Source organism: Rhinichthys klamathensis, unplaced genomic scaffold, assembly GCF_029890125.1.
Source record: "Rhinichthys klamathensis goyatoka isolate OS25496 unplaced genomic scaffold, OSU_Roscu_1.1 h1tg000232l_1, whole genome shotgun sequence".
NCBI classification, from domain to species: Eukaryota; Metazoa; Chordata; class Actinopteri; order Cypriniformes; family Leuciscidae; genus Rhinichthys; species Rhinichthys klamathensis.
The window spans coordinates 302083-327397 of NW_026606756.1; the positions used below are offsets into that span (position 1 = coordinate 302083).

The following is a 25315-nucleotide window of genomic DNA, read 5'->3' on the forward strand; positions in this document are numbered from 1 at the left end:
CCAATTTAAACAACCATTTTTATCATGTATTCTGCAAATGTATAAGTTTACTTTTTTTGGCATGCCTTTAGCCAGACCGATTAGTTTTGTTCAATAAAGACAACATCATTGAAAAGAGAAAATGACAGTTATATTCAGTAATTTTTTTCTTTGTTGTTTCATATACTATTTAATTGGCTATACTGCAAATAGTAAAATAATTAAAATATAATAACAATGCTCACATTCAAAAGCGGTGACTGTGGCTTCAGGCATGACATCCCTGATCGCGGCCTGCCAAAATAGAGAATCACTGAGTGAGCAAACAAACATTTGACTGACAGCTGTCAATCAGCACCATTATCATGAAAACCACTCATTAGGATATTACATACTCCATGAATGGTTTCTCCCTCTAAAATATACTGAGATGTCACATGGAAACACACTGTATATACAGGTAAAACAGCAACTCACCAGCAAATCGTTAAAGTTGAGATGTGATGGATAATCCACTAATGAGTCCATGTCCCCCACCGGCGTCTTTATCCGGATGACGATTCCCTCAGATTCCATGCTGCACAGGTTATTTAAAACAAGTAAAAGCATAACAAAAGCACACCGAGAAACATAATCTTGGCTTTCAGTGCAGATTCCCAGACACACAGCAGCTGTACAGCAGGCTAGGCGGCTAGCTAGCTGCTTAGCTCACTAACAGTGAAGAAAACATTCACCACACAACTGACGCAGCGGCCACTCCGACTCATAAACGAGAGACATGTACTTCCAGATGTACGGACTACAGTTACTCCGACTGTTAACTAGGATTTGAACAAATATTTGGCCGTAGTTAACAAACTGTCAACAATGAAAGTAAAGCAGAGGAAGTTTAGCGGAAGTGTTTTGAGAATTACCCGGAAGCTGACCGTCAGCTGGAGGTATATAAAAGCCTCACAGACTGAGATGCTGACTGCTAGACAGTATTCTCGACGTGTCTTTATCTATTCCTTTAGCTTGTATAAGTAATATTTCAGAACGTGGCGTCAATTTGCAGGCCAACCCGGAATACTGATATTATTATTATTTTTTTTAAGTTGTGAACAAGTTGCGAACAAGTTGCTACATAAGGCTTTGGATAAATGATATAGCCTACCTTTTAATTGAGCTGTTTGTATCATTTTGACCCCATAGCTTTAATTTTAGTCATAAATCAAAAATCGCCATTAAAACAATTCACGTTGAATGAAAGTTCAATGTTGCTTTACATTATAGCCTAATTAGTTTACATATTGCCTAAATGTATGCTATTTGTTAAATAGCAGTGTAGAATGGTCATTATTACAAAATAAACACAGACAGGTTATTTGACTTATGCAAAGACAAATTTTTTTTAAATTTCACCTCAAATAAATATTTCATGTCTAAATAGCCTACTTATTTATTTGGTATAACCAGGATACTAAATTCAGGCTGTCTTTATCGTTGTAAATAATTTACTCGGAGTCTGTTACCGCTATTTAAATCTACTTAATATTTCACTTCTATTAGTACCTTTTTTCTGCTTTACTTATATAAAATTTAAATAGCATTAAAGATTTCCACTTTGCACAACTCATTAGATTGTAATTGAATGTACAACAAAGAACATTATGTGCCCTTGTTGATTACAGCCTTATCTTAGAGAAAGACTAATTCGATTCATTCATGGTCACAGCCTGATTGCAAAAGCTTCAACAAACATTGATCCTTCAACAAAGTAGAGTTTTGTTTCTTTCGACTAGCTAATGCAGTCTTACCTGGCGGGCAGGATATTATAGAGCAATGTGTAATGATTCTACGAAAACTAAGTCTGACCCATTGCAAGCTGCAATCCACAATGATATGATCACGGCCTTCCAAATAGGATCAGGTCTCACATCAAACTTTAAAACAATAGTGTTTCCAGGCAGCCTATCAATGCCCTGGCCTATTATTGGCTCTACAGCTGCCCTGTCAATAGAACAAATGTGTAGTCTAAAAGAGCAGTGGAAGAATGCCACCTTAAATGTTTTCTTTGCTCACTTTGAAAGAGGACAAAAGCTAAACGCTTAAATACGCCATGGGGTTGTGCACAATTGAATGACGACCATTCTCCTCTCAAACTACAATTGAAACAGTCAGGTTGGTGTAAGTGAAAACTTACTAAGAGCTCTCAGTTTAATGATCAGATTATATTACTCATATAACAATTGTCAACCAAGGGGTTTAGTTTTGATAGCTCTAAAATGTACAGTTTGTGGAAACAGCTGAATCCACAAGTGGCTCATAAACACACAATCAAACCTAATGAGTGGTTAACCCTTCTTGATCTGAATGAGTCATCAGCTGCTCTGCATGACATTGATTGTGTGTCACACGGCACAATAAGTAATGGCTGAGTCTCATTGTTGCAGGTTTACAGAAATGGAGTACCAGAGTCAATGTATCTAGCAGTAAAGTGCTGATTACAAGAGAGATGTAACTGCAGTTTGTCGTCCCTCTGTGGACCTGCTTATAAGGTCTGGTGCAGTATTAAAAAAAACATGCCACATCAGCAAACACAATTATCAGAAATCAAACTGGACCTATAGCAGTGAGGAAAAGGGTGGAGAGATTGCTAGAATGCAGTGTCTGGTAATTAAAAAACATTTTATCAGCCCAAACGGTCTTCTCTCTCTTCCTCTCCATCGACAAGTTGCTTTGAGACAGAGCAGTTTGACTACAGGCACATGAGCTGTTGGAACAAAAGACAAGCGGGGGAAATTTCCACTACACCAAAATTGGCTGTAGTGAGGTCTTCCCGCTTTTTCCGCAAAGACAAATATTTTCTGATATTATTGTTTGTAAAATTCCAAATTAATCTGGGTAGAAAAACCACATAAGCTCTTCGGACATCTTTATTTTGAAAATAAGTACTCCTTAACATCCTTAACTTTAAGTAGGCTACTAGGGTGGAAATTCACCCTATCTATTTTCTAAATGTATGTTTTGACATCGAAATATATTTTTGGACCTCAATTTCGGTGTAAACAGACTTCTCTCGGATGACGAATGCCGGACTTGTCCAGTGATCTATTCTGTTTAAACCCCGCCCCTTCAAGCTCTTGTTCATCCGACCTCCATTTTTGAGTGCAGTGTCCACATCTCAAAATCCAATCGACAAACGATGAATAGAACAAAGACCCCACCCTACATTTTGTATTTTCCAATATTCCATTAATCAAGGATATAAGGTCACAATAGAAAAGAGAAGATATGTCGCTACTTCCGTTTCATTGCGAATTTCAACCTGATAGGCCTAACCCTATGCCTGTAAGTGTGATAAATGGCTTACATTCTATACGGAATCCTTGATAAAAAATTTAAAAAAAGGTTTAGTCAAGGAGTTTGATTAGCCTGATAAGTTCAATCATATCAGCAAGTCTTGCACTGTCTGAAACTCCACACACTTATTTCCTCAGTTTGAAAAAGATCAGCACTATATTCAGTATTGACCATCACATCGCTCACCCACCTGATCCACTGCATGGAACGAGTTCAGCACCACTCTGATTGTAATGGCTAAAGTATGAGCAATATGTAAATGAGATCCTCCTTGCATCCATAAAGTAGTGATGCACATGCATAATTAATTGGCTTGTGAATATTTCATTACCTGTTTATTTTATGCTCATCTATCACCATAAGAGGGGTCTGCATCGGGTACCATCTATGAGTTCTATTATTTTTTATATGCATTTTATTTCTGCAGTCTTATCATATCCTGACCAATAATTGTATATTTTGAAATGTATAAAATTCCATCACAGGAATAAATTATATTTTATTTTAAATTTTATAAAAATAAATGCTATTTTATATAAATTATATTCTAAAATATATTAAAATAGAAAACAGATATTTTAAATTGTAATAATAGTTCACTGTTTTTACTTTTTTTGTTTTTATCAAATGAATGCAGTCTTGGTAAGTATAAGAGACTTCTTTCAAAAACATAAACTTTTGAATGGTATATATTCAAGTGATTTACAAACAGCTTTCAAGTTAAGTTTATTTGTTTGTTTGTTTGTATTAATTTAGTGTAATTAGGAGGTATTTCTTCAGGGACCTACAAAAATGTGTTCCGTTTTCTGTTCTGTAATACCCAAAACGCATTGAATCTCAAACAAAACAGTTCTAAACCAGCTTTGCAACATCAGAATGTGTACTTCATTCATTTTAATATTAATATTCACAATGACAACCAAGGAATGTGTTGTTATGCTGTGTGTTGACGGACAAAGGCGCTCACTATCTTTCTAAGTGTCTACTTCCAACACCACATGTTGTGGCCTGGCTTTGCCGTGTCTGCCCTAACATCTGTTTGTTAAATGGGATCATTATAAGCATATTAAGAGGTCAGTGGGATCAAGGTTTTGTGTTTAAACAAGTCCATTTCCACAGTCATATCAAAGCAGAAACACTGCGAGAGGGGAGTTGATAATCAAGCCTGAGGGGATCTGGTAATAGCTCTGAGCCAGGTAGCACAGCCCTCTGAGCTTATCCTATTCGTCACCTTAAACGTTCTGCCAGCGTGTATGCTAATGTACTCACGCCACTGCCTCTGGATCTGACCTATACTGAAGACATAATAAGTGCTGCTCCTTCTATTTTAGACTCCCCCAGTCTTGTTACGAGATCCAGGAATGTCTGCGGTACGATCAGTGTCTGCAAGCACACTCATACACATCTTATTTTACACTTTAAATTGATTCCAAGATCTATATGTCTTGGTCATTAAAATTGAACCTGCATGGCACAATCAGAATCAAGTGTAACTTGGCCAAGAAATGTATTTAATCTAAGTCTGATTGGCTATTAGAAATAAATATGAATCTGGTCTCTCACAACATTCATTCATCTATAGTTTAATTTGTTCTCTTTCAGACTCATCACATATTCCAGTCTTCCCATCTCAGCTATATTTATATAATAAGTCTAAATGAGACAGACTTAATGGGCAGAACTACAGGCAGATGTATTAAGGTACCAGAGGTATTGAGGTATTCTGCCTAGTATCGATCCTAAAGCACTGTAGCTCCCGTATGCCTAATCCAGCGGCCCGCATGATGAGCATGCAGGCTCCAGAGGGTCATTTACAGTGTCTGTAAGAATCCAACCGCATTGCCTCATTGTAAAACATAACAAAAGCAGCTGAAATACAAGCCTGGTCTGTAGCTACCTGTGCTCTATAGCATCACTTTTTCATTAAAAACCACAATCCTGCAGCTGAGCCTCAGGGAAAGCCACAATGCAGCCCTCTAACACAAGGGCAAACACACAGGACCTGACGCTAGCCTTCAAAAAATAAAAAAGCAGTAAATAAATAGACAAATTGAAGTGGGTTTTTGCAAAAGGGTTGAATGTAAATGAGAATTGAATGTAACTGGGTTTGTCCAGCGCTCTGTGCAACATTTGGCCTTTTATGTTTGTGGGTTTCTTTAATATTTTGAAAGACTCCAGCTCCCTTTGTGTAGAGGAAGCTGATTTAGTGCAATAAAGAGTGCTGTGAGTTCCACCGCACATAGGCAGCTAATGTTACATAGTCTAAAACAGCCTGTAAATATCATACAGGGTGTGGAAAACATCTATAAAATTAAACAGACAACGGTCTGTTGACTACGCTGCAGTGCTATAGTATTTAGTGATTTTGTGTATCTTTGTGTGCGTGGCACACTAGCTTTAGCCATTGTGTAATTACAGAGTTAAAGTTCAGACTATAAAAACCCTCAATGACACAGGAAATGTTTGACTGTCATGTCTTGTGACCCCTGGCTGACTGTGATGGAGACCAACCACACGCCTCAATCTTGCAGGGATACAGGTTAGAGACGAAACGTTTGATGAATGGCACTTGGCCTTTATAAATCATCTAGATATGTGTTTTTGTTTTTGAAATCTGAGGGTTATTTTAAAGTCAAAGAAACTGATCTAAACCAACATGTGCTAATTTGAAGTTAAAGGAAGGATCCTGATGGAGTTCCTTCCCATTCTGTCCATATAATGGTGCCCTCTGGTGGTGGAACTGACTTGAGCGCCTCACAACATTGACACAATTTAAGAAAACACACCTCAAAAGAATCTGCTAAGAGGCCATAGTTCTGTACAAACAGACAACAGCTTCTTGGCAAACAAAGCCATTGTGAGCAGACCTCATTCCATGACTGTGTGGAAGGAAATGAGGATGGCTCATTAGGTGTCCTCGCTCTGTAGCAGGGGATCCATCTGTAAAACATGCAGCACATGAGGAAACAGGAAGGAACGATGTGTGGGAGATATTGTGTTGACACATCCTTGATACAGTCTCTCTCTCTCTGTCTGTTTCTCATTCCCCCATCTCCTTCCCAAGAGATTTTCTCTCCAGTCACAACCCCGGATGGTCCTGCCACTAGAGGTCAAAGGTCAAAGCCTAAAAGAGAAATTAGTTTATTGACGCAATAAGACCTGGCAGTTTATTTGATGTTCCATCACACAGTGTTCCAACCTTCCTCATGTTTGCCTCTCAATTTCACAGATCCCACGGGAGGGTGAGAAACAGAAGCTATATAAATGAGAAATCTATCACGGCTGTTATAATGCTTTGAGGTCCCTTGATCCTTTGAGTCCCAGTCTACCTAATCTGTTTTAGATACTTCATATAGAAATGAGAGAGAACTTGATATTCGGCGGAATAATAATTAAAACTTTGAACTGATTAAAAATGTTAAAAATGTAACTAGTTAATTGCACAAGTATAATCACACTTAGTTTAACGAAGGAACGAACGAATGACGAACGAACGAACGAACGAACGAATGAACGATCGATCGAACGATCGATCGATGGATCGATCGATGGATCGATCGATGGATCGATCGATGGATCGATCGATGGATCGATCGATCGATAGATAGATAGATAGATAGATAGATAGATAGATAGATAGATAGATAGAACAATCGATAGATAGATAGATAGATAGATAGATAGATAGATAGATAGATAGATAGATAGATAGATAGATAGATAGATAGATAGATAGATAGATAGATAGATAGATAGATAGATAGATAGATAGATAGATAGATAGATAGATAGATAGGCACACATATATACATACACACATTTATATTAATATAAAAACATCAAACAAATATAATTACACAATTCTCAAATTAAAGTAGAACCAACATAGAGGACGTGTGTTTTCATATTTGTTTCAAGGCATCTTTTTAGTATTTTTCAATTACTATCAAGGTCAGTTTTGCAAACACTGATACCTGATACCAATACCTCTATTAAATAGGGTTTATTTTCCAATCTCTATGGATAAATAAATAATATCAATAATTATAGCCATTCAACACTATTTGAAAAATATGATTTTGAAAAAAATGTGAAAAATGTTGATTTTTTTTTTTTACAATAGACAAACTAAATGATCAAACTACTGTTTTTGTTCATCATTTATAAACAACTTGAACACTAGCTGTATAAAAAACTAGAACATTATTTAAAAAAACGTAATAAATTTGAATAGTTGAGTTACTACATGGTATATGAATGTAACATTTAACAGACATACAATCTTACAAAATGAATCAATCAATGTCACAACAAGCAGTTCAGTAGAGAATATTGAGATTTTAAATATTTTGGTGTTGGCAAAAACACATCTGCAGTCATTACATTCCTGGAGCACTGAATGAAAAGCGCTTAACCTTGCTGTACACCTACATCTGTTCAATCAGATGAGCAGACATTCAATAAGGTGGAATTCTGCGTAATGACAGCTGATCTAAATGACAGGGAAAAAAACAGAGCCAGTTTAGCAGAGGCCATTTGTTTTTTTAGGTTTGCATATGTGGAAATACACATAAGTGTGCATCAGGCACATTTAAAATATAGAGCCGGATGTGACAGCTCATTAACACACAGTTGTCTAATGATGTGAAAAACAAGGCCTCTGACACTTTACCAAGACTAAGCACATCATCTCCCCAATAAACACAGACATACTCTCTCTCTCTCACTCACTCTATCCTGGAGAGGGTGATAAATGCCTGTGCAAGCAAGTCAACTGGACGATCAATCAGAGGCCAGCGCTCCTTCATCTGGTCAATGGCACTCTTGTTTCTGCTGTGGGAAAATGGCACAACGACTTTACTACTTAATTATGTTGTTAATTGCTGTGTTAAGATTTCTGCAGGAGGTCCCTTAGGTTAGTAATTGAGGGTGGCCGCACCTGCAGACTCCAGGCATGCTGCATTTATTCACAATTCAATAACTTGAGTCAGGCGATAATGATCATCTGCTTTCAAATGCTGCTGCCCTTACTGTTAACCCACTCTCATAGTAAATATTGATTTTCTCCACAGCAAATTGCTTGATTTGTAAAGCAATGTATTTTTAAAGATTCCGTGCCCTTGAGAATGTTGTTGATTAAGATGTTATTTACATTGCTTTTAAAGAATTATTAACACTCACTTTGAAATTGGTGAATTTTAAACAAACATTTGTGGTCAGAAAGTTTTTTTTAAATGTTTTTTAAAGAAGTTTCTTACGCTCACCAAGGCTGCATTTATTTGACCAAAAATACAGTAAAACAATAATATTGTGAAATATTTCATTAGAAATATTGTGCAATTTAGAATAACTGTTTTCTATTGAAATATGTCTTCAAATGTAATTTATTTCTGTGATGGCAAAGCGGAACCTTTACTCCAGTCTTACACGATGCTTTGGTGTGAAATTTGAATGCAATTGTCAATCCTTTCTGCACTGATGTATTATCTGATTAAACCAATAAATCAAATTAAATGCACACACCCATTTGTAGGGAAAGGCATGCCATTTTTTAACATACCACACTCAAAATCTTAACAGATCTTTTTTTCTTTTTTTTTATCTGGTCACTTTTATAAAGGAAAGATTTCTCCATCTGCTGATGCTATAAAGAGTCAGTGTGTGATGAATGAATATAATTGAAGACACTGCTGCTGCCCAGCCAGTTACTGCCACAAGTCAGTTGAAACACACACTTTTTTCCTCAGGCTATTAACCTAAATATGCCCTAATATGACCACTTCTGCAACGGGCACACTTGACATCCTCTCCATGAAAAAACATGTGGTTTGATTACCTTGCATAGTACAGAAGGAGTAACCTTGCGTTCATCTTGGTACATTTCAGTGGGTTCCCTCCTGTGGTGCTCCAGAACAGCCAATAATTAAACAATATGCGCACAGACTGGTGAATAGCAGGAGCCACTCTCAGCTTTGGGGAGGGTTTGGGCATAACTGGGGCAAGGGAGGCCTAGCTGTGTCTACAGCTGGGACTGTAGCAGTTAGCACTCTAAATGCACCATTAACACAAACTATAACATTTGACTGAACCTGCCATGCACTCCTACACACACGCTCCATCACGCTCTCTGCCCCATTAACACAAACTATAACATTACAATGAAGAGTTTCACACACAAACACACTATTAGACACAGTGTAACCATTACCACAAGCTGTAACATTAGGCTTCACCAGGCATAATGATTGCACTAAGCCAATAGTGGAGAATGAGCAAGCCAAACTGTGATGTGGCTGTTTGACTTTGTATAACCTGTATCTGGATGAAAGCATACAACGTTTATAATTTATTTTATTTTAATAATGTATTTCTAATTCATTCTACAATGAGTCTTTCATTGAATCATTTGATACTTTATAATCATTTATTCTACCGATTTGATCAAAAACATTTGATTCATTCAGAAATGAAGCCTTTGGGCCTGTCCTAATACACACACCCACTTGCGGTCTTTGCACTGATCACTTGTCTACTTAGATGACGTATTTGGCCCCAGTGTTAAAGTATGTGTGAAGGCTGCAAGTGTGTGCAGAACTTTACCTGATGATATTTGATTACCCACTTTGTCACACACACAAGAGGAGACAGGTTTAAGTGCACACAGTGTTTATTAAAAACAGAGTGGTGGTGGAACAACAGGAACCAGATGATGGTGAGAGGATGATGACTTGTAGAATGATGATGGTGACTTAGCTGGCGATGACTGAAGTGGATTCTCTGTGCAGGTGACGAGTGAACACGAAGACAGGTGATCTGGTCATTAAATCATTCACTCAAGCGATTTGTTCAAAAATACTGATTCATTCATGCAGGGACACCGCTACTGTATTTTGCTTGGAAATGAGCAATGGTTAATTCTACTGTGACTTTGTTTGGAACCCCTTTTATTGGCAGAGCAAAAATAGACAAAGTAAGGAGGGCATTCGCTCAGAACACGTTTTAGCATTGAAAAACACGAGACACAGGCATTGGAACAGGTATGTAAAAAACTTAAAGGTTGAATTTATTTTAAGTGCAGCGTTTTTAGAACGCTGTGTCATGCCCGAGATGCTGTAAAAAAATTCAAGCACAACGGTCAAAGACATTTATTTAGCTCATGTTTACGGAAAGCAGCATATAGTGTAATAAATATATTAAATAAAGTATATTAATAGATCAGCAGATTCACCAGACATCACCATAATCCACAAACAAGATATAAGCACATGTAAAGTCAAGTGCAAAAGTTTTCTGGAAGTGAGAGAGAAACAATCAAGCAGAAAAAAACCTACTGACACAGTGCAATAGCCTCTGTTCTCTGTGTCCTGTGAACAGGCTTGCCATTGATTAAAACAGCAAGGTGTGCAATAAAGCGCAGGCGAAGTGCTGGCTCCATATGGCCTCAGACCCCGAGGCTGTGAGCTTGCTCTTCAGCCTCCCCCTGCTCCTTTGCTCCCCTCTCTCCTCTTCCCAATTCTACAGATGGTAAAAACACAATTCAAAGCCCCAACACAATGGGTCCTTGGCAGCAGTTCAACCATTTACTTCAGTAATTAACAGCGCAGATACCACTACAATTATGGGATGGATACTAACTACGTCACCCTGAAAATTAGAGTGAGCTAACGCCGGCGTGTTCTGTGAGATACAGTAGGTGGCTCTACTGTAAAAAAGTATATATATATATATATATATATATATATATATATATATATATATATATATATATATATATATATAAAAGAGGATATTTATAAAAGGTGATAAACAACATGCTTGCAGGACACCGTGATTACTTCATAATTAGTTTACATATAAGCTTCCTGTCTAGCGGTGAAACATAGTAATTAAAGCGTGACAGAAAATCTTTGTAAGTTTAAGAAACATTTACATTGCAGGCCTATGTGTACTGATTACATATTAAATCAATGCACTGCCAACTGTTAAGCACAAATAAGCCTTACACTGAAGGGTCTATAATTGCAGCAGAACGAACGGCTTGCCTCACACTGCAGACAATAACTTCAAAGCAAGGCCTTTCGCTTACTCCGTCATAATTACATCCAAATCCCACTCAAATTATCCTATCGAATCATCTATTCTCTACAATCGTGCTGCATGTATACTACATATCTAAAAGGTTTTATGATCTGGACACTCATAAGCCATCAAGCACACTTTTGGATATAAACAAATACACTGCAAATGCAAAATCTAGACAGCTGCGGGTTACTTGAGCCCACAACAGCTCATACTTTCTATTATACTTAGTGTTGGCAGATTATAAAATATTTTCCTTTATCAATAAAGCTATGAAAAGAAAAGCAAATGGATCCTTGCAATTCGCAGAAACAACCGGACTCTAGGCAGCAGGCAGCCCCGATTCCTGGCCACGTGTCAATCAATGTCCATGGACCACTGGTTCTTTGGCGAGTTGTGAGGATCACTGTTGAGTCAAGATGCCTTTAATCTAAGCAAGTAATCGCAGTTTCCCCTATTAAAACCAGTCATGCTGCAGGATGTTTTTGCCCCTCAGTCCGACTAAGGGGGCGTGTCCTAGCGGCAAAGTGACGTCAGTACATACCCTCTATAAAAATGTAAGGCAGGGATTAATTTTGTCCATCGGGAATTGATTGGATTGTTTTCGTTTGCTGTTGCTGTGATTGTCACAAACAACAAAGCACAGACACAAGGAATATTCATCACTGGACTTTACTGAAGAATCGTCAGGAGGAGTCAACTCAGGGACGTAAATAGAAGTAAGAGATTCAATTGGTAACTTAACTCAATGTAACAGTCTTTGTTCTCATTTGCAGGACAGGAGATGGATACTGCATGACTGGCAGTAGATTCGAGGAAGACGAGGAAGGTGAAGATGATGATCGCCACAGGGAAAGGGTAAGCGAGTCAGGTAAGTCAGACACTTGCAGGGACTAGGAATGAGTGGGAGGAGCTGAAGAATATGGCGCTGGCATAGAGGATGAGTTTGTGACAGTGATCTCATGTGAGTGACAGATTGCAGGAGGGGAGAGGTTAATGTCCCACATCATCATAATATGATGTGCACAGACAAATCATTTATAATAAACACGCCAATGTTCCATAAACACATATGATTTGTCCATTTTGATTACATGATGACTTTAATTCCTTAGGCCCAGGCAAGGTTTGGGGGCTTATGAGAACTGTAACTATTTGTTGTTGTTGGCAAATTACAATTACATTACTCAATGTAAAGCATTTTAAGCCTTCTTTCCTAAAAACCTTGTTTTCTCCTCTAAGCTTGCCATTTGAGTGACTGCCCCCTAAAATCTGTGGCAATTACTGATAACAGTTTGACCTGTTTTTCATAAGCTCTACACACCTTCCAGCTCTCCGTCCACGGAGATGTGATTAGTTACTTCACCAGAATGCATCATCAGCAGTATTATTCTCTCAGATTCAAGTCAACACAAATTTTTCAAGACAGAGGCCAATTGCACGTAATCCAGCGACAATCCTAGTATAAATATAATGTCAATATTCACAATCAAACACCACAGCACAAACTACAGCCTGTTATATAACTACATTTCGGGTAATGCTGTTCTGTCCTATGGAATGCATCTATACCCAATGGAACAGGCACATTACACAAGACCATATGCTGCCAAAGTTCCAACAGGGGCCGCATTACCATCTAATTCTGCATTGCAGGAAATGAAGGAATCATTGCTGGCATTGAGTCTGATTAACTCTGTATGACTCCATCAATACCCCAGTGAGCTGGTCTGCTTCTCTCTCCACAGGTGAGCGCTGTGTTCCCATTCCCAACAACAACACACAGACAGGCATAAGTGTCCATCTATCTCCAGAGGTGAGGAGGAATTGTACGATCTGCAAATTATCTCACAAGATGATCTCCTGCATGAATAATAAAAATAATTGCATTTAGAGGAGAGAGAGAGGAAGCTACTGCTGCTACTGAAATACAAATATACCATTTGTGTTATGCCAATAAAGCACATTGAGCAGCAATCGAGAATGCTTGGATTTAAAGGAATAAATGTAATCAAATTATCAAATTAGCACTAATTAACATTAGGGTGCTGAGTCTAACTATTAAAGCTCACAAAAGACCAGAAAAAAACAGCTCAAGTCAACTTCTTAATTATTCTTGTGCATGCAGCATTTCCAAGACTCGTGCGCCCTAAGTGCAGATAAAGACACCATCTGCTGGTAATTAGAGCTAAATAATATCAGACATTATAGCTAATCATTTTGACTGCAAATTTGATTAAAACCTGTTTATAAATCTGGATGGTTTTTGTTTTTCTACACAAAGGGTCCATGTGTTGTGAAACCATAGTCGGGGGGAAAGCAACACATTAAAACAGACTGATTATTCTTTTCCATAAACCTTGGGAAACATATAAACATAAAAGGAATAACACGCCCAGTCCTAATCTTTTATAGCTCATTTGCGTTAAATGAGAAGGAATTACTGTGTATCACTACGGCCTGCTACAACAGCAAGGCATTGGCCTTAATGGCTTTTTATTAGCTTAATCTCCAAATTAAATGGTGTTTGAAGCTGAAGACGCTCTCTTTTCCACACTGTTATTACCCCCATCATCATGAACCCATTTTCCTGCCGAGACCAATTTGAATAAGACGAGAAGGCTGCCTCAAATCTGTGCTGTGTGTGCGTGTGTGTGATGGACCTGCAGGCGAGAGAGAGAAAAAGAGAGAGATCCATAATGAGGGATGCTGGGGAATTGCCCTCCTGGAAGACCTGATGTGTTTCCAGTTGGATGCCAGCTGCCAGAAATCAAGACAAACACTGATCATTGACAGGAGGATTAACACAGCTACACACAGACATACACACCTCAACACGCCGGCGCACAGAGATCTTATAACGGGCAATGCTTAAAGCAAAATATGCATTAATTAAATCAGTTACAGGCTTTCAAACATCTTCAACTCATATATTCAATTAGTCAGCAACATGGTGTAGCTAGCAGGGAGACATTATGGGTGTAATTAACAACGTATTAATGTGTAAATGAGACCAAGCTCTAGCACTCCCCCTTTTTTCGTAAGAAATTCACATATATAGGAGTAAATAAATACATATTTGTTTGCACCATATATTTGTATTATATTGGGGGTTTCCTCAACTATGGGCACTTTTTGCTCTGTGAACTTAAACTCTCTTAAAACACACTTTTTAGACTCTCTTTATAGTTTATTTAGTTTGTCTATTAACAGTGGCAATACCTGTACCAGGAGAATTTTGTAATTGTTGTCATTCTGCCAGAGTGTCATTCCCAACTTATCTCAAATTATTTATTTAGTTTGATAACATTTTGTGATGGAAATGACATTTTAAATATACATGTATAGCTCAACAGAACTTGCTTGACACACGAGAACAAACCTCATTGGTTCTTGCGGAAGCTCAAACTTGCTGCGTAACACACAAGAATGAACCTCATTGTTTCTCTCACGTCAAGCAAGCTTCCATTTGCCACAACTGATGTGTGAGTTGATGAATGTTTATATGTAAATAAAAGCCTAAATTAAATCTATTCATCATATAAAGCGAAGGTGTCTCTTCAGAAATTTTGGACTAAACCGCTCAATTCATAGATTAATTTTACAATCTCTATGAATTTTCGAAGCGTCAAAGTGTCAGTTGCGTAGCTGTCAATGAAGGGGCAGAAAGGTCTCAGATTTCATCAAAAAAGATCTTCATTTGTGTTTCGAAGCTGAATGAAAGACTTACGGGTTTGGAACGACATGAGGGCGAGTAATTATCGAAATAATTAAAATTTTTGGAGAACTAACGCTTTAAGTTGACAGATAACGTTTATACCGAGCGTTGTGAGCCCAGAACTGAGAACCACAACGAAACATCCAACAAAGGACAACACCAGGGGCCTGTTTCAGAGTAGGTTTAGAGTTGACAAATCCATATAAAAATATAAATATTTGTCTTAACGCCCTTTCATACTAATGTGTCATGTGCAGCGAACAGCCAATCACACAGAACAAAGATGGAGAGCGTTAGTTTGATTCAGTAGCGCGGGAAGGGGGGTGCTGCGGGGGCTGCAGCCCCCCTCGTCATAGCCACAGCCCCCTTGGTGGTGGCTGTGGACTAACATAATATTGTACTAAAAAACGTGGGGGGAAAAAATTAAAATAGACATGCTGTGTTTGAGTGTTCAAGCTACGGAGAAAATGAAATAAAGTTTGAATTTGTCATGCTTAGTTTGTTCCGATCAGAGCATGTGAGCGGAGAGCGCATTTCTGAATCCCTCCGCTCGCTCATTCCGCTCAGGGTCGCGCGCTCAACCCAGAATGGCCTGCTGGTTCGAAAATATGTGGAATAAGGGCTGCCTCCGACTAAAGTTTTCTTCTAGTCGATTAGTAGTTGTTCATTTTAGCCACTGTGGACACATCGCCCCTTTATATTGATTTAATTACTTAAATAGGCTACAGGATGAGCGTTTACGTAGCCTAATATAGCCGCACTCAAGCGCACGCCCGCACTCATAAACCTTGCCACAAAGAACCGGCGAAAGTAATGATTATTAATGTGTCAAAAATAGCAAGGAGACATTTAATTGTTTATTAATAAACAGGTGTTTTCTGTGTCGCTGCAAAGATGAAGTTATGCGGACTCGCCATGAACGCCAGAGAGAAATGCACATTTGATTACATAATCAGAGAGTAGGCCTAGTCTATTTCTTTTCGTTTTGAATAGTTTCGTTTAAAAGAAGACATTTCAAGCTAATAGATATCCTATATTTATAAAATCTGTGAGGCATAAGCTGAGTTTCGGCGCCCTCCAGTTTACGTGCAATGCAAGTGATTGCCGGCGCCTTACATTGTCTGCTATATTTGCTTCTTATTTAGCTATTAAATACAGGCAATTGTTTGATAAAACATATCAAAATTAAGATACAATTTATACTAAACGAAAATATTTTTAAAAGAGTCTTTCTACAACAACAACAATAAAAAAACTTAGTGAAGGTAAAAATCATGTCTTACCCACTCCTCGTGACATGTCTCCAGACATTTTGAGTATTTCATGATCTCATGTATCATGTCTTTCTCACGCTGCGAGCTCACTTTCATAATCAACATTGATTAAATAAAAAATAACATTAGCCTATAATATTTAAACATAAATATGAAACTAAATATGTTTTCTTTAATGGCTACAACATATACAGAGAAATGTCATGTCTTGTCGTCAGCCATAACACAATGACGTCACATATTTTCCAACCCAGCCCTCAGCCCCCCTCGCATGAAACAGCTTCCAGCGCGCCTGGTTTGATTCACTTCTAGCGAGAGAGACAACGCAATTCACTTCTTTGTTGGAGATAAAGAGATAGTTTTGAAAAATTTCATGAATTTAAATGCATTTTCCAAGGCAGGGATTAACACTGCTGCTGCAGCGAGAGTTTGGGAAGGCAGCTGAAATAAAATATCTGCCTATATCAATGCATGTGAATCAACTGAATTTAAATCATTTATATAGGTCCACAAAGAGTTCAAAAGAACACACGTAAGCTTGGTCAGTTTAAAAGCTTTATATTATTCCAGTTTTGGTTTGCAATCTCTAACCCTGAAGAAAAACAGCATGTTAGTCGTGAAGTGTAAATTACCGTGGCGAATGGCGATGACCACCACTAAAAACATCTCTGGTTACTCAACGTAACCTTGGTTCCCTGAGAGTAGGGAACGAGACATTGCATCGTTGCTGATGCTATGGGAAACTCCCTTTCTCCTAGAATACTGAAGCCCTGTTGAATGGCACCGTGTGCATTGAGCCGGCCAATGACGTTCAAGCGTTATTAAAAAAGGGCGGGCGCTCCCGCTATATAAACCGTCACTGACGTGTCACTGCATTAGAATCTTTCTCCTTCATGACACCTGTCTACTTAAGCCTGTATTCGCCTTTAATCAACACCTCATCAAAGTAGATTATTTCCCTTTCGCGTTCCGGTGAACTTCAAGATGATTTTGAAAGAGATGGCTTTGAAACAGTGCAGATTCTGTGCGAGACCTATTGAGCTCCCGATGGACATGACTCGTGTGTACTTTGCCTGGGTCGTGCCCAAGCAGAAACATCGATGGAAGGGTCTGATTGCACCTACTGTGAAGAGATAAGCATTAGGACCCTTCACCTCTGTATTGCCATCATAAAATGCCAGTGAATATGCTTCCCCCCTCCGTCGATGTCAAGCCGTGGAGAAAGAAGCAGCGCCAGCTGGAGGGCGCTTACTCAGGAGACAAGCTCGCAACGGCCCAGCTCCCGCGTGTGCATCGCGCTCACCTGAGCCCCCTGTCACTCATGCCAAAGACTCCCTCCGCCCCTTTAAAGGAGCACGCGGATTGGTGTCTTTTGGCGCGTCGGAGGACTACGACGACGCCATGTTTAATACAGCTTTAGAGAGAGAGGATTGGTCACAGAGTCCAGTCCCAGAACCCATAGCAAGGCGAGCAAGTGCCAGCCGCCAGGGACAATGAACTGCTGCGCATTCTCACTAAAGCGGTGGAAGAGTTGGGTCTGGAGTGGTCTCCTCCTCCCGCCGAGTCACCTGGACGAGTGGTTTCTGCACTCGGGCTGCCACCAGAACGAGTGGTTAAGCCAAGCTTCCCCCCATTGAAGAAGTGGTAGTGGCACTCCTTCTTAAACCTAAAAAACCAGAGTTTGCTCAAACTTATCTCAAACTTACCCAGGTAGCAACTGAAACCGGCTTCATGCAACAGGCCTCTGACACTAAACAGAAGAAACACGGGATTAATGCTACATTTTAGACAGCTCCGAATTTGGATTTTGGAATTTTTTTGGGAACTTGTACTTGGAAATAACATCTGGAACACCACTCAGTCAGACATTCATATCTATAAAAATAACCTTATAAAATTCATACACTACATGAATGAGTACATGGTGAATAAGTGCATTGTGTATAGTACGTCATTTGGGATGCAACTAAAGAAACAAAGGGCTAAGGAGGGACAGGTGTAGGCCATAGTACGTATACATAGATGCCACATTCGACCACTCCAAATAAGTTGACATGCCCACCATATTGCAACGCTCAGCGTGTTTTCACAGTAAAAATCAATAATGCCACAACATTGTACAACTTCTGGTTGTGAAACAGCCGAGATTTAAATTCCTGAAGAATTTACAGGTGAGAATGTGTTGGTTTGTGTTTTTATATGTATTAACTCAACATTACATGTTTTTAAACTATGGTAACTTTTTAATGTCGTGTTAGCTGACGCCTTCATCTTGTTGTATTGTGTTAGTTTAGAAAAATTATCTGATGAACTCTATTTCATATAGATATTCATACATGCATCTAACTACGGTTACAGACACTCAGTCAATTTGCTCTTGAATGTTCACAGACCGGCTTTGACCGTTTCAATATGGCGGGCGGCTTATAGCGGCCCATTGAAATGGCTGCTAATGATGCATCTATGTATATATCTCTATGGATGTAGGCAATGAGTTGTCATGGTAACAAACGAGGGTAACTGTGGAAACTAAAAAGGCACAAAGCAAACAGGAACTAAATACAGGAAGTGAAGACAGAAACAATGGGAACAGAAAAACACTTTCATAAAACATAAAAGTCCTTAAACACAAGACAGGGAAACACACAACCGTAATCATGACACTGGTCTTGGATGGGGTAAAAATGTAAAATATACACATAAAAGGAAATTAAAAAATAAAAAATAAAATGTTTAAGCCAGTTTTAATGTTTTAATAAGTATAAAATAAAATGATAAAAGTTTGAGACAGTTTTAATGTTTTTTTAATGTTAATGTTTTTTGACGTTTAATACATATAACAGGCTAAGATATTAAATATGAAAATGTGAGAGTGAGAGGAAAAGAGAACGCCAGAGAGAGAGAGAGAATGAGATAAAAGCAGAGTTGCAATTAAATCTGATTTATTTCCATCCAAAACCCAAGAAACTGTTTTACTTGACGTTCGAACATTTCTCAAAAATCCAGAGATCCACCTGTTATGAGATTTGAGTTATTAAAAATATTGTTATTGCACAACATAACCAATCAAAATTTTAAAATGAAATTAAAATCAAAATTAGACCAATCAATAACATTAATCAAATTAAATGACACCAAATGGTCTGTTTTACTTCTTTTTTAACATAAACACGTCTGTGATGCTGACAAGAGGACAACATGACATGACAGCACAACTAGAACAGCACAAGCTCCTCAGTGCTTCATTAGTATCCAGATGCTGCTCCTCTCCTCCCTGCAGCTAAACTGCTTTGACAGAGAGATACCACACAAATTTGGAATGAACAAATTGGCTTGAGACTTTGCTGTCAACATTTGGTAAGTTAATAACAGTGAAGAAATTATTTTGTGTTTCTCTCCACATCGACAACTGTTGCTTTGATTGAAATCCATCTGTCTACATTAAGTCTGCACATTACCATGACCCAAACAAAGACCCTCAAAACTGAAACCAGCCCTGAGATTAGACCCTACCTATCCCTGACTGGATCTACCATTAAATCCAATCCAATGCCAACAATCTTAAAGGTATTCTCCACCCAAAATTGAAAGTTCTCTCATCATTTACTCACCCTCATGCCGTCCCAGATATGACTTTCTTTCTTCAGAAGGTTTTTTTTTTTTTCTGAGTAAATTATGAGAAAACTATCATTTTGGGGTGAAATATCAATTTAAGCTGAAAAACTAAAACAATACTTTTAAACATGGGGGGGGAGAGGACGTCTGGGGGAGAGCGGGGCTGGTTGGGTCAAGGGTTGGTTGGCACACAGTTCAATTCCAGTACACCAGAGGGCGCTGCCACAAAAATCTGACATTAAAATGACTGCCCTCTTGACCTGAACACACCTATTTACTAAAATCATTGAACTTTCACCAACTGTTGAGGTGAGGATAACTTTTCTATTTTACTGTGTTAAAACAAAAAAAAAACCTTCTCCCCACTAAATACATTTTAGAACTATGATAGATAGAGATAATATAAAATGAAAGGATTTCAGTTGATATAGATAGGATCAGCTATATTTTGATATGAAATTTAAAAGTCTCTGATGAGTGATGCTATGTGGCTAACATAATTTCAGTAAAGAGGTGTGTCCTAATGTGGGTGGGGTTGGTTGACACACTGATTTGGGGGTTGGTTGGCACATGTGTCATTATAGCCAATTGGTTATAAATGTATTAATTTATGCATTTTACATATGTTAAAACATTATATATATATATATATATATATATATATATAAAGACTTTATATAATAATAATACTATTATATGTTGTATATTTATAAATACAGGTGCTGGTCATATAATTAGAATATCATCAAAAAGTTGATTTATTTCAGTAATTCCATTCAAAAAAGTGAAACTTGGATATTATATTCATTCATTACACACAGACTGATATATTTCAAATGTTTATTTCATTTAATTGTGATGATTAAAACTGACAACTAATGAAAATCCCAAATTCAGTATCTCAGAAAATTAGAATATTATTTGAGACCAATACAAAAAAAAAGATTTTTAGAAATGTTGGCCAACTGAAAAGCATGAACATGAAAAGTATGAGCATGTACAGCACTCAATACTTAGTTGGGGCTCCTTTTGCCTGAATTACTGCATCAATATGGCGTGGCATGGAGTCGATCAGTCTGTGGCTCTGCTCAGGTGTTATGAGAGCCCAGGTTGCTCTGATAGTGGCCTTCAGCTCTTCTGCATTGTTGGGTCTGGTGTAGCCTACAGAACTAGACTGAGAGACCATTTAAAGGCCCTTTCAGGTGTTTTGAGTTAATTAGCTGATTAGAGTGTGGCTCCAGGCAGTGTTGGGGTAGTTACTCAAAAAAGGTAATTAGTTACTAGTTACTAGTTACTTCTGTAAATTGTAATGAGATTACTTTACTAGTTACTGCGTTTGAAAAGTAACTTCACTACTTATTACTTTACTTTCCCGTTTCTTAATTTATGGACAAATATCATAGCCCTATCATCACTTAGCCTGTCTACATAGTGTTTATTGTATAAATATATACAAAATGGCATGTAAAACCATATGAAAGAACAATATCCCTGTCTGCACAAGGAAATATATCTCACTGTAAAATCCACAAACAACAGGATAAAGGAGGCTATGGTGCGGTCATTTTAAAATGGGGTCAACACACAAGTTTTAAAACACAGGCTTTGGGAAACATGAGAATAAACTCTTCTCCTGAGAACAAAACAAGCTTTTTATTCGACTCATGGCAATAAAAATAAAAAATGAAGTGGTCAATGAAAAATAATAAAATAAAGGTCACTTTTACATTTTTGATCTTAATTTAAAATGCATTTTTCTTGGCGATTCAATAGTCGGCAGGGGAAGCATTCCTCTACAATGAACCCTGCAACAAGCCTGTTCATTTTGTTTTGTGTTACCTGCTGTGCTCCAAGACTTGAGAAGAGTTTTTGTAACAGCGTGCGCGGCGCCGAATCCGAGGATGAACGACTTCAAGAAGCCGAATCTGCCCGAGCATGTAGCCTACGTCTCACCGTGACCGCATCGGCACACAGTTTGCGTGTCTAAATCAGTTGCTTATGTTTACAAAATGAGCCTACAATAGCATAATAAGCATTTTTAATAGAAAGATCCATGTTTTATCAAATGTCCACGAAACTTAATGAAATGTTTAGTGAAATTAGAAACCATTTAAGAGATCGTTGATTTAGTTCTATAGTCTACATACATGTTTTTATATCCACATTTTGTTCTAATGTCACAAGTAATAATCTCAGGGTTTACTGGATTTTACGTACACGATTCTTTTTGTAGTGTTATTGGTGGTGATGTAGCCTACTAAAATAAACATCGTCACGTGTGGACCTTTCTTCTTCTCACCGTTGATTCCTGATGGTTAAGAGGACAATTACTCGAGTCGCCCCGTCGTTTCACAGAATAGTACAATGGCGAGCGCGTCGAGTATAAACGCCTCGTCCGTTTGGGGAGGTGCGCGTGCAGTCAGCGGAGACTCGCGCTGCAGAGACCCCCTGTCTCCGTCTCCGTCTCCATTTCCCTCTCTCCTGCGCACCGGCAGCTATGTCACTCAAATCGATCTCTATGGCAACGGTGCGCACGCACCACTAGACAGAACTTTACACACAAGCAAACACGGCTTGGGTAACGCAGGAAAGCGCGTTCCTATAGTATAGTAAAGTAGTGTAGTTACCGATATTTTTAGTGTAATGCGTTACTTTACTTCGTTACCCAAAAAAGTAATATCGTTACTGTAATCCGTTACTTTGTAACTCGTTACCCCCAACACTGGCTCCAGGTGTCTTCAATATTGAACCTTTTCACAATATTCTAATTTTCTGAGATACAGATTTTGGGGTTTTCATTAGTTGTCAGTTATAATCATCAAAATGAAAAGGAATGTACACTTGAAATATATCAGTCTGTGTGTAATGAATGAATATAATATCCAAATTTCACTTTTTGAATGGAATTACTGAAATAAATCAACTTTTTGATGATATTCTAATTATATGACTAGCACCTGTATACTATACAAACTGTATTTGTTTTTGGTTTGGTTAAAAATGGGCAGAAATTCTTTTGAATGTTATTCTGCATCTGGTTTGAATTAAATGGTCAAGTTCTTTTTATATTTGTCACCTCATTCTTTGTAACTATAGCATCTGTGCCAACCAACCCCATTGCATGTGCCAACTAACCCCCATACTGGGGCTGGTTGGCACAAGTGCACAACATCACTTTAATGATGAATAATTATTTTTTAGGAATAATTTGTGAACATTAAATGTACCTGTTGAGTAGCTGAGATCTTAACCTTTCAGTTGTTACTGGTTAGACTATTTTAACATATAGCATGACTGAGAAATATGACAGAGAGTGAAAAGTGTGTCAACCAACCCCGCTCTCCCCCTAATGGGAGAGGACGCATTGTGATCGGATCTGTAAACGCAATCCACCGTCTGCATTCACAGGTGGACGTCATATAAATCCCCGCCCGTCTCCCCACGGCTGTCAGAAAATAATGGCCAGACGCAGTTTTAGACAAGAAATTAAACTTATTTGAACCTTACAAATTGTAACAAAAAGTTACAATAAAACATTGTATTACATGATACTATGCGTGTTATTTTTTTCATTTTAATTGTGCAACATTATCTGAACAAGGCGATCTTTGACAGAGGAATCAGAATCTGAATTTTTAACGTTTTAAATGTTGAATGTTTTTATTGTTTCACATGTTCATCAATCTCCCAGATATAGTCATTGCAATAACCTTAAACCCAGATGATCGATGATGTGACTTGTTTAACATGATCAAGTTATTTTTGTATGATCAACTCTGGAAGTATTCCTTCATTCAAAAAACTTAATTTGATATAAGACTGAGATTGCATAGTTAAGTAAAGTGAGTGAGGGAAAGCAATTGGGACATTGTTTAATTTGTATCATCTTTACTCTTAATCTGGTGTCGTGCCACAAACCTAATTTAAATATTAAGCAGGAAACAGAAATCCGATTGGTTATCCAGATACATAGGCTACTTTAATGTGAACAAATGTAAACGGGCCATGTCCTGATTGGCTAATGATCCGATGTGCTTAATCGGATCATAGTGGTCGCATGTTAATGCCAGGGCTGCGTTCAGCGCCGACAAACCGTTGCAGAACGTTTTTTAAACAGAAACGGTGATGCGTTGAACGCACTGTTGTGATGACGCAAGAGTTGCAACTACGGCAGCTGAGAAGGCTTTTTGTGTTCTTTGTGAAGAATTTTCGGAGCCTGATGAAGTCGGTATAAAAATGTTTAATACTACAAAATATGCCCGATGTTACAGTTACTGCACTTGCCGCCCAGAACACAAGAGAACATCCCAATCGAGTGAAGGGATTTGTGGAAACTGAAATGGAAGCACATCTTACCTAATAAAGACTAAAACACATCTATTTAGCCTCACATTCTTGTTGTTCATAATGTTTTATTAATACCCTGTATTTTCTTTCTCATTTTTAGGAAAAGCACTTTACATGCATTGTTTATTTCTATACCAAATGTCACACACTTGCAATGAAGCTAAAAATATAAACAACTACATCATTATGTTGATATCCTATATTTTTACAATAATACTTATGACAAACATGTCTTCTGATATCCTTAGTTGTTGCGTATCGAACACATTTGTAAATTACTTCCATTGTGCGAGTTCTCTTTAATACCGTGTGCTTTATATACATGTTGCTGCTGATTGGACTGCAGTTCTGACACGCCCACCAAACAAGAGAAAACGGATCTCAAACCCCGTTGCACACCGGTGCACGCCGTTTCCAGGAAACATGACGTTCAACCTGGAAACCGTAGCAAAACGTTGCGCACCGTTGTGATCTTGAACATGCCCCAAGTGTAAACGCAAGGAGACGAGCAGAAAGCCTATAGGTCAAGTGCAAATGACGAACACCTGTGTCTTGTTGCAGTAATCGGCGCGGAGAGACCGGATATAAGGCGCTGTGGAGTGAGAGACGAGAGAGAGAGAGAAGGACTGCGGACTCGTACGCCGTTGAAGTGGAAAGAGTTTGAGAAAGTGATTTGAGCTGTAGTGATCTGCGACTACGGTGTGTGTGCGCGCGCGCCTTTTGTTTCATTGTTGTTTTGAGTCAATAAAACGTACGAGTCCCAGTCACACCGACCCTGTCTTCTTCCTTCTATACACTGAACCTTATCACAAACATGTTTTAAAATAATATTGAATCCAGCACTGGAGATTTGTTTCTGTATATTTTAGCTACTAAAGTAATCCAGTGCATAATAATGTCAGCTCAGCTGGTATATAGGCTATATATATATATAACTACGGTCTGTTCAGTACTTCACATA

The 25315-nt window shown here is 38.2% G+C and overlaps 1 protein-coding gene across 2 annotated transcripts in view; it reads right to left on the bottom strand.

The window, feature by feature from the left end:
* Nucleotides 1-669, bottom strand: part of map2k5 (mitogen-activated protein kinase kinase 5) — a 74780-nt gene extending 74111 nt beyond the window's left edge. For both annotated transcript variants that reach the window (XM_056265338.1, XM_056265337.1), the window contains exons 1-2: nucleotides 457-669; nucleotides 225-273 (exon numbers count right to left, since the gene is read on the bottom strand). In XM_056265338.1, coding sequence (XP_056121313.1) covers nucleotides 225-273; nucleotides 457-588 — 181 coding nt within the window. In that variant the 5' untranslated portion in view covers nucleotides 589-669. The remainder of the gene's footprint in view (nucleotides 1-224; nucleotides 274-456) is intronic.
* Between the last annotated feature and the right edge of the window lie 24646 nt (nucleotides 670-25315).